The sequence below is a fragment of the Oncorhynchus keta genome, chromosome 10 (genome assembly GCF_023373465.1).
Source record: "Oncorhynchus keta strain PuntledgeMale-10-30-2019 chromosome 10, Oket_V2, whole genome shotgun sequence".
Taxonomy (NCBI): domain Eukaryota; kingdom Metazoa; phylum Chordata; class Actinopteri; order Salmoniformes; family Salmonidae; genus Oncorhynchus; species Oncorhynchus keta.
The window spans coordinates 67,638,410-67,649,213 of record NC_068430.1 but is presented as its reverse complement, the minus strand read 5'-3'; the positions used below and the strand labels follow the sequence as shown (position 1 = coordinate 67,649,213).

General features: G+C 41.4%; 1 protein-coding gene and 1 non-coding gene across 4 annotated transcripts; both read right to left on the bottom strand.

Annotated features, from left to right (window-relative positions):
* Positions 1-4,002: 4,002 nt before the first annotated feature.
* On the bottom strand, positions 4,003-10,240 carry LOC118364841 (BUB3-interacting and GLEBS motif-containing protein ZNF207-like). Of its 3 annotated transcripts, XM_035746598.2 has the most exons (12): positions 10,051-10,240; positions 9,369-9,495; positions 9,129-9,264; positions 8,816-9,007; positions 8,497-8,578; positions 8,240-8,304; positions 7,563-7,696; positions 6,278-6,376; positions 5,377-5,607; positions 4,991-5,147; positions 4,651-4,826; positions 4,003-4,385 (listed from the first exon to the last, which is right to left on the bottom strand). In XM_035746598.2, exons 1-11 carry the CDS (start codon positions 10,089-10,091, stop codon positions 4,681-4,683), a joined length of 1,410 nt encoding a protein of 469 aa, XP_035602491.1. In that variant the 5' UTR covers positions 10,092-10,240; the 3' UTR covers positions 4,003-4,385; positions 4,651-4,680. The 3 variants fall into 3 exon arrangements, with proteins under 3 accessions (XP_035602491.1, XP_052383734.1, XP_035602492.1); XM_052527774.1 differs by having other exon boundaries at positions 4,003-4,826; positions 10,051-10,239; XM_035746599.1 differs by lacking the exon at positions 6,278-6,376 and having other exon boundaries at positions 4,003-4,826; positions 10,051-10,235.
* On the bottom strand, positions 8,090-8,218 carry LOC118365824 (small nucleolar RNA SNORA49). The gene has a single exon (XR_004821820.1). It is a non-coding gene; the product is annotated as a small nucleolar RNA SNORA49 (small nucleolar RNA).
* Positions 10,241-10,804: the final 564 nt, after the last annotated feature.

Sequence of the window (10,804 nt, the reverse complement as noted above, 5' to 3'; positions counted from 1 at the left end):
AATGAACAAACAGGCCAATGTTCTCTTTAAAAGAACGTTATAGGATGCATGCTGACAATTGTAACTGGGGAGAATTCAATTATAATGGTGGAGCTAATCCGAGTAACAGTTTAACACAGCAGCACATCCAAGACAGTTTTGAGCATTGTTGCGAAAGTTGGAAGATGAGTTCGGACGAGTGTTGACAACAACATCCAACAGGCCAAATACTTTAACTATTAATAATCTATTAAAATCTGTAAACAATGATCATAACTTGAAGAAAAAAAACATTACCGTAATATGGTCTGGGAGTGTTTTCAAATGAACTTTACAATCATTATTTTACAACAGCCATCATGTACAGTGCCTTGCAAAAGTATTCACACCCCTTGACTTTTTCTATTTTGTGTTTCAGCCAGAATTTAAAAATTGATTCAATTGAGATTGTGTCACTGGCTTACACAATACTGCAATGTTTAAGTATAATTGTTTTTTTTTACTTTTTACAAATTAATTCAATGTAAAGCTGAAACGTATTGAATCAAAAAGTATTCAACCCCTTTGTTATGGCAAGCCTAAATAAATTCAGGAGTGAAAATTAGCTTAAGTCACAATATAAGTTGTATGGACTCACTGTGTGCAAAAATAGTGCTTAACATGATTTGAATAACTCTCAATCCTGTACCCCACACATACATATAAAAAAGGTCCCCGAAGCTGAGCAGTGAATTTCAAAACATATTCGCCACAAAGACCAGAGAGGTTTTCAAATGCCTCGCAAAGGGTATCTATTGGTAGGTGGGTACAATTCAAATAAAAAGCAGACATTGAATATCCCTTTGAGCATGGTGAAGTTAACACTTTGGATGGTATATCAATTGTGGTAGAAGACTTAGTTAGTAACATAGATAATTAAGATGTCTTATCTGCATAATATTCTTATATGATATGCTTGTTATTAGAATGTATCCCTTTGGACTCTGGTGTTGGTAGTTGCACTTCCTCCCTCAGCTGGGGCCCAGAGAGGGGAGAAGTCAGGCTCGTCTTTCACATGCCGCTGGTGCTATGCAGAATATCAGAAAATATCAGAAAGAGAAATATGACAGCAGAGAACATTGTCTTCATATGTGAATGTGTCTACCTATTCTCAATCATGTGAAGGGATGGCGCGATTGATGGGGAACCACTTGTCTCCACAATGTCCGTGAGCCAGTCACTCCCTCCTTGGGGGAGATAAGGTCTGAGAAAAGATGTGGGGTAGTGTCTGGAACCATTATATGTCATCTCTGATGTTGCACCGGTCCTGGGGGAGTGTATGACCTAGAGGCTCACTCCCCTGTGTCCAGGCGTGTGGTCAAGAAGGGGTTTTACTTGAGATGGAAGTATCTAGAGTTGACAATTGAGTTATGCCATAGAATTAATTGGTGTTTCTGTGCTTTGAAGTACCAGGAATGAGATCGGAGCCTCGTCTTAGGGGCCAAACTAAATAAGAACAGACTTCAAAGCAAATGCTATCTGGTGGGATACTCCTTTCTCATATATCAAGTTACACCCTGTGACCCATTCCATGCATCTGTTGTTTGTCAGGCAGACTAAAAGGGCTTATCTTTTCTATAAAAGATATGTATTCTTCGTATGTCAGAGCTACTCACCACAACACTTGGAAGTGTTGAGCCGACCAGCCTTATTATAGAAGAAATGACTATACTTTATTCAAAACATATTAATAAGGAAAGCAATGTCCTGATTGGTGCTTGACCTCGTCTCTCCTCATTGATTATAATTTCTACCACACAATACACCCAGTCACTACGGAGAGGAAACCGTTCAGGGATTTCACCATGAGGCCACACCCACCATTACAAAATGACTACAAAATATTTATCTGCAAAGAGGAGATGGTTCTGCAAATTCAAAATAAAAAAGGTCGATTTGGTTGTGATCAAAAACTGATGATTGATCCAACATTGTAGTTACTCCACAATTACTAACCTAAATGAGAGTGAAAAGGAAGCCTGTACAGCATAAAACACGTGGCAAAGAAATGTACTTTATGTCCTGAATACAAAGTGTTACGTTTTGGGCAAATCCAATACATCAATGACTACCTCAAGCATGGTGGTGACGGCTGCATCATGTTATGGGTATGCTAGTCGTCAGCAAGGACTAGGGAGTTTAGGATAAGAAGAAACAATAGGTGCTAAGCACATGAAAAAACCCAAATGAAAACCTGGTTCAGTCTGCTTTCCAAAAGACACGGAGACAAATGTACCTTTCAGCAGGAACGTAACCTAAAACACTGGTCAAATATACACTGGAGTTGCTTGAATGTTACTAAATGGCCTAATTAAGAGTTGACTTAAATCCATTTTAAAATCTATGGCAAGACTTGAAAATGGCAGTCTAGCAATGATCAACAACCAAATTGAGAGTTTGAAGAATATGCTAATATAATACAATCCAGGTGTGGAAAGCTCTTAAGACTTACCCAGAAAAACATGTGCTGTAATGGCTGCCAAAAGTGATTCTAACATGTATTGATTGACTCAAGGGGTTGAATACATATGTATTTAATTTTCAAACATGATTTCACTTTGCCATTAATCTTGTATTGTGGGTAGATGGGTGAGAATCTATTTCATCCGTTAAATTCAGGCTGTAACAACCAAATGTGAAACAAGTCAAGGGGTAGGAATACTTTCTGAAGCCACTGTACATCATAGCCGATGTGAAATCCTACTTACCAAATGAGTGGGGTAAAAATGTGTCCAGTTTCCACCAAGCTGCCCCCTTCACCACCAGACAGAAAGAGGCAACAATGGCACACCACAGCATTCAACATTCATTATATTTGTATGCAACCAAATGGTGTAACAAATCTTGAGCAAGTACTTTAGAATAACTCTACAATACTCAAAACAATGTACAAATCTTGGAAAAACTCCCAAAATGCATTACTTCAGATTCAATAACTAGTTACTACTAAACGGTACATCCGGTGCAAGATACAGCCACACTATGGTAAGGGAATGGGTACTTACAGATATAACTGACCTGTTTCGCAAGAAATCTGTGTTTTAGGCTGAAAAGCAGATAAGGACATTACCATCAAAATAGACATGGGCTTACAAAAAGTTTCAAAGTAATGGTTTTTCGATTTTAATATGCTATGCAGTGTTTCCCCTAGTATTTTTTTCCAACAGCAGTGGTAAAGTTAGCATGTGGGGGTAGTGGGCATGGCAAATTTTAGCAGCCCTCCTCTCAGCCACAGAGAAACTGTAGCTGTTCTAAAAACAAATTTTCTACAATTCTACACATTTTGCCATGGCTTATGCATTGTTCCTAATTTACCTAAATGACAAACCAAATCAAAAGGGGCCCTATATCATGACATTTTTTTAATTTTACCTTCTCCAACTGTCTAGTCTTTATTTTGGCGATTTTTAGTCTTCAAATATATTGCGCCATTATAGTTTCTTTATTCCTGGCTATTTTTTTTTTTTGCAGTGGCGGCTACGGTTTAGCAGCGGCACAATGCCGCTGCTAAATACATATAGGGGAAACACTGATGCACCATAGTGGAATAACACCAAATAAGGCCCTCTGACTTGAAAAGCTAAACACCTGAACGGTGTAGTAGGTGAGTAGGTGGTTTAGGAAAAATACACCCGACATCAAGTAAAATGTATATTTATCATCAACCACTCACAGAGTATAGAGCACTTGCATGCAAATGTTAGTGAACCTAAGGTGAGGAAGATAAACTGATTCAGGGTGCAGGTTTAAATGATTGAATTACTATTAAAGAACATCAGGCTATAAACGTATCTGCATCAAGACAATTTGTATATTAAAACATGTTTAAAAATACCAGATCTGGAATGTTGACATTCTATTATTTGAACAATATTTCATAAATACAACATTTATGTACAAACCTTCATGATGAAGGTACTAACCTTCATGGTACAAACCTTCATGAAGCCTCATCCCCATCCATGGGTCAGGAAGAAAACAGTGTTGGATTTTAAGTGAGTTTTATTACAACATAGATTGCTTAAAACAGTACAGAGAATAAATCCACACAAGTTACCCTTTTGATCATGGAATAAACCTGAAATAAGAATGAAGCTAGAGACTGATAGATAATAATCCATGGTAAACTACTAAACAGTTGGAATCGTCATCATAAAGGAGGACCCTCACCAACCATACGGTTGGGGACAGGGCGTCCAACAACACACAAGTGTGCTGTGAGGGCCTCGTCACAGACTTACTCTACACAACAGAAAATCATATATTTACAGGAAACTTGCCTTTTTGTAAGGGGAGGGCGATACGATCATGTTACTCCAGCAGCGAGCAGTCAAAACAATATGAACCATATTTAACACACTACAAACCTGAGTGAAACATGAGAAGAAAAACACCATACATGTATCATATCTGCACAATGACAAAGTTGTCATTATCAACTAGTTGTTTTGTGTGTTTTGTTGTTTCTATGTTTTTTCCCCATTAAAGATGTCATGTTAAATGTCCGTGTGCTGTGTATATATATTTTTTTTTCATTAATACTTTTCTTCACCATCACTGGTTGGTCTTACAGCTCATTGGCTTGGGCTAGTTTTAAAAAGCACAAGGTGAGAAAAGGTTTAACCTCCAAACCTAGTGAGGGGTCAGGTCGTTGCGACTGCTTCAGTATCGTCCCGCAGGAGACATGACGGGGGGCCGCATGCCCATGGGAGGCCCTCCTTGGTATCCCATCGGAGGGCCCTGCCCATACGGAGGCATCCCACCCTGCATGTAGCCAGGCATGCCTTGGGGGGGACCACCATACTGACCTGGAGGGAGGAGGAAGTATATTGAAACATCACAATCACAATGCAAGCAAACACAAAAAAAACATGTTTTAACTGGTATGATACTTGGTCTTTCGTGCCATCAAAGGCTACAAGTTTCTCTCCATCAGTTAATTTTGTGGTCTAGTGATGCCATAACATCTTACCGTGCATGGGGTGCCTCATGCCAGGCTGCTGCGGGGGCATGCCCTGCTGTGGGGGCATCATGCCGCCCACGGCCGCCACAGGAGGGGCAGACATGTGGACCTGCCCCTGCCTGGGCACGTTACGCTGGTACCGGGGCAACTGAGCCCGTCGCTCCTCCTGTTACCGGGCAGACAGACACAGAGAGGATTCTTAGATAGGACACAACACTAGCCTATCCCTTTCAGTGCAACGGCAAGGACAAATCACTACTCAATTACATTATATTTGACTAATTTGTTTTAAACGAATATTACAAGTAACAACAGTAACGCGACATAGAAAAAAATGTACTTTCTCATTCATTACTTACTGTGAAAGGGCAAAACGCAAAGCAAGAGCAACTTACCAGTGAGATATCCTCATCAGGGTGGATCAACTTACTGGTTGCACTCATGGTGGTGAGGGTGGCTGGCTTACTGGTCACTGTGGCGGGGGGCTTGGCCACAGTGTTACTAGGGGGGTTAGAGGAGGATGAGGAGGCAGAGGACTGGGTGTAGGCGGGGAATGTTGCTTTGGGAGGGTCAGAGGAGGTGGAGGGCGCGCTGTGGGGCACAGCTCCAGAGGCACTCTGCTGAGCCTGGGAGACCGGAAGGAAGATGCACTGTCAGATGGGTGAGTGACTCATCATGATCACACACACACACAGATTACAATGCCCTCCTCTCATAGGAATCAGATATTCAGACATTTGACCTACTGACTCCTTAGATGGGCTTTCTAAACAGAATATGTCCCATGGTTTTTGACCACAACAAGCGATTGGTTGATTCCTCAGATTTTCACAAGCAGAGTGCACTGTACATCAAACTAACGCTGAACAGATCAGCACTTTAAATGACTGGAAAATATCAGTTCAGCTGAGACAAGAAAAACTCATATCATATCACACATTGCTGATGAGCATTGCATTGTGCAAAATACCATCTGAGGAAATCCATGACAACAAGTCAGGGGAGGGGGAAAATAAGCAGAAAGCAAGCTGTGCCTAAACAAAAATACATATTTTAAACTAAGGCAGGCCACACACAGGCATGCAGCAAGTCCTAAGGGAAAGCCGATCGTCAGCTCATCCTTTTGGTGGAGCGGTTCACAAAAATGCACACGGAATGACAAAAAGCCTGTTGAATATGTTAACTTAAGTTCATATGTCAAAACACAGACATTTTGTAGCATTCCCAACCAATCAAGCTGATACGCTGCATGCCACAGGAGTCTATAGGACATGGAAGTGAAATAGTCCTGCCTACTTGTGGAGTGTTAGAGAACAGAGGCTTAGAGGCAGCAGACTGAGAGTCTGCAGTGCTACTGGGAAAGGCTGTGATGGTGTTTGGAACATGAGAGCCCATCTGCAGCATAAAGAAGAGAGGCAGAGTGTGAACAACACTAGCAAAACCTAGAGTGAATACCAGCAGCTCTGGAGAGGAAAACGAGGAGAGGGCATTTTGATAATGAGCTATAGTTCCTTACTATGCTATTGCTGCTCCCTATTAGGCTTGGGCGGTATACCATATACTGGGGGTATTTGGAAATAGCCACAGGATGGTTTTTCAATACCGTTGAAACTATTTCTTAGAATATTGAATAAATGTGAATATTTGTTGCTACATTTCAAGTAAATACCCGCAGTCAACTTGTGCAATATGGTAAGAGATAATGATTGCGTTATTTCTTTTCACCTGTCCGAATTTTTCATTATGAAGCTTACCGCTAGTACCCAGTCACATGGTGTTTGTTTACAAGCACACAATAACGAGACACCAGAGCCTTGTGAGTCATTCATTGTTATGCAGCACACACCAGGTGATCAGGTCACAGTATGGAATTCACAACTAAATGTTCACCAGCTAGGTGTTTTATAACTTTGAAGTAAAAACAGTCTAAAATGTGCTAAATGCTCGGCAGCTGTACATTTGGTTTTCTAATTTAGTCGCTAGTTAGCTATCCAGCTAAGTGGTTAGCGTCTTACAAAATTAATTATATTGCCGGAAACAGCAGAAAATCCCCTCTTGGATCAAGAGCCTTGCTGTCTAATAATGGTGTTGTGCGGTCCGCAAACTGTAACATCTCCGAGTTACTTTTAGACCTTTGTGAGCTGGGATGTCTGTCCTGAAAATAGTTTAGGTCAGAGGCCATCTACATGTTCACAATGCGCTCTTTACCCTTTAGTTTGCATTCTATGGGATTTTACATGTACTTGTTAGCATTGCTAACCTTTGGATTACAAAAGCTCAGCTGGGGTTTGAAAATAATGTCCTTTGTGTTCAGTGCCGGTATTACTGAATATACCAATAGGGCACAAGGTCAGTATGAAGGTATGACACTCTGGATACTGCCCAAGCCTACTCCCCACCATTAATGATGATATTCTGATAGTATGCATGTGCCGGAGATGAGCGCACCAGTACAACCATCTTAACACAGAGGAAATCCTCTTGGTGAATTATTCCATTTAAAATGAACAAGGTAAGCCAATGAGACAGTTATGACAAGATACAGCTCCATCCCACCTCGCCTCTTGGCAAGGTGACCCACCTGTACTGCGCTGGGGAACAGGGGCTTGCTGACGGCAGCAGGCGCTGCTGTGGAGGGTCGGGGCATCCCTGCCGGGGTGGGGACCTGGGCCATGTGGGGCATACCAGGACGGTGACCCATGTGGGGTGGCATTCCTGAAGACAAGACATCAGGTCTCAATATCAAATCACAGTCCTTTCTCAGGAAGTTAGGGAATCCATGACAAATATCATAGCAGGTCGTTTCTAGGTCATGATAGAATTGAGAATGAACATGATTTTGCTCTACTAGAGCTAGGACAATAACCACTTATCGTGGGCATTTTGCTGATATCGTTCATTATGATAAATAACCTATAGGGCCCTACTGGAGAAATGTGAAGTTTGAGACAAAATAAGTTTGATAACCGGACAATTGACAGCTACAACGTTCAAAAGTAGTAGTAGTATTTTTAAGGGTAATATTAAAACTGTGGTGCACATTCATGGTGTAAGCTTATCGTTAAATAGATGTGTCCACGTCGCCCAGCTCTATGCTAATCTTGTGAAATTGTCAGCTCTCTCACAAGCCTCATATAGGAGAATAGTCCTAGGTGAGAGACAGCCACAGTGCTCTATCCCCTGTCAATGCCATTCCACCCCACTGGGTACAGAGTGACTGGAGTAAGGGAGGGGAAGAGGGGTACCGACAGTACTTACCTGGCGGCATACCAGGCATCCCTTGCATCATTGGAGGCATCATCCCTCCCATCCCATGCATCATGCTGTAAGGAGATCAAACCAACAGGTGTGAGTTACAATCTGAATGATCAAATCTAACTGTCTGATGTTTTAACAATAAGGCAGATCCTGCAGCGACGGACCAGTTCAGGGCGACATTTAAATCCTGCAAAGAGTGAGCAAACGCATTGAGGGAGGAAAATGTCACCCACTAAGTAGTATGAGTTAGTACTCACCCTGGTGGCATTCCGTGCATACCAGGGGGCATCCCATGCATCATGGGCGGGACACCGTGACCTGGCATCATAGGGGGCATTCCTGCATTGGGAAGAAAAGGGAAGGAAACTAGATTTTAACCAATACACCAGGTATAATTTATTAACCATTATTTGGTGATGCTGGGAAATTTATTTTTTTCCAGTTTGTGGTTTGTTCAGAATGGGCATGATTCACAATTCAGAGCAGTTGAACATTTTTGACAATCATCATTACTTGATGCAAATGTCTTTAATGTCAGAACACAGCAATCGTATGGCCATTCAGCCCATGTTCTACCCGAGTAAGCTCCTGGTGGTATGCCTGGAGCCCTGGCCCCGGGGGGGATGCCTGGCTGGGCCATGGGAGGGACATAGCTAGCCTGGGGCTGGGCAGCAGGCAACTGCTGCTGAACGAACGAAGGGCCTGGAGCATCATCATCATCCTCATCCTCATCAGAGTCATCCTGATTCTGCTTCTTCTTCTGGCTCTCTGAACACAAAGTTAAAGGGGTATTTTAGCCACACAGTAGTCCTTTAAGATGATTTGTTCTGGCTGTAGACTTCTATGGTTCTCAGTACAAATGCAGGAAATTACGTTGACACTAACTAACCCTGTTTTTGTTCTAATGTCCGTCTCCTCTCCTGCATATCCTTCTCTGGAATTCCTTCCATGCCATAGATTTCCAATTCTATGTCTACCCTTCCAGGTATGGCATTGGGGACCCCGTCGATGGTCTCTTTGTGAACCTGAAAGACACACGACCCACGCCATCAATGATTCATATAACAAATAAAAGGTATGACCACACAGATGAATGAATAACCAACATGTTGTTAATGTGAATACCAACCTGCATACAGTGGATTGCCAGCCCCGGACCAGTGTACAACTTCTTGTGACATATATGGCACTTAAAATGTTTGGCCTTTTGATGTTGGATGAGGATCTTTTCATCATCGAAATCTCGATTACAATACCTTCAAGTTGTGAATTAAGGAAATGTCATAGAGTATATACTAACGTTAGCAAGCTAGCTAGTTGGTTTCATTCAATCGAGGGTGCCTCCCCCCTGCTATTAACGTTGCTCCTTTAATTGAACGTAAGGTATAGTTAGTTACTCTTTGAGCACAACTTCTGACCACCATCTATCTATATGACAGACAAGGTATGCCGACTAAGCGTCATAAACTGGGTAGTTGCAGATAGCTAGCTACATAATGAATACAATAAGTTACTATGCTAACTAATAATGCCGTTAGCTACTTAGCTAACATAGCTAGTTTTCAACCTAAAATGTTCGTCAATATACAACATTTGGGTTTACTTTGTTGAGATAAAACTAAAAAGAGAGTGTTGGAAAATTACATTGCAACAACAGTATTACAGAAATACGACAAAGTATCAAAAGTGCGAACAGGTCTTGTGAGGCCTACATTAGCCTACATTATCTTACTTCGCTAGCTACCTTGCTAAACATTCGAGCCCTCACTTTCCTTTCATGCGTTTTGTCTATTCCCCAAACCAAAGGATACCAGCACCATGGCTTCATCTGCTTCTTCTTCTTTCGCCCCATCTTTCAGATAGTACTTGGAAAGCAAACGTAGAATAACAAACACTGAAATTCGTTCTTATTATGTCATAAACATTAGCGACATGCTGTATGACAACGCCGAAAATGGCGCTTCTTCAAGTGGAGGAAGTGGATTATGATTTGCACCCACAATGCTGTGCTGATGGAAAACGTGCACAATTCCCTAAACAAAAGTGCTTTAAATAATACGTCTTTCCAGTATTTTGACGAAGTTGTATTTTTTTTGTGGGATTTGGTCCGAAATCATCGGAAAATAATCATCATACCAAATTATTATATTATTTTATGTTTTTCTGCTCGCGTCATTTCAATGCATTCTGTGCCGGTGTAATAACTTTAATGTCCACATGGGAGCGACATTGCACCATACTATTGTATGGTGATGAAGGCGTCAATGCTGTGAGCAATTCAAATGTCGATAAATATATATTTATCCTTATAAGAACAACAATAATTAAGCAATAATGCACGAGGGGATGTGGTATATGTCCAATATACCACGGCCAAGGGCTTTTCTTACGCGCAAAGCGGAGTGCCTGGATACAGCCGATTTGCCGTGGTATATTTGCCAAAAAACCCAAACCCGCAAGGTGCCTTATTGCTATTATAAACGTTTATAATACTGAATACCGTTTATAATACTGAATATCACAAACTTGCAATGCATGCCATGCATTATGATATGGATGTTCAAT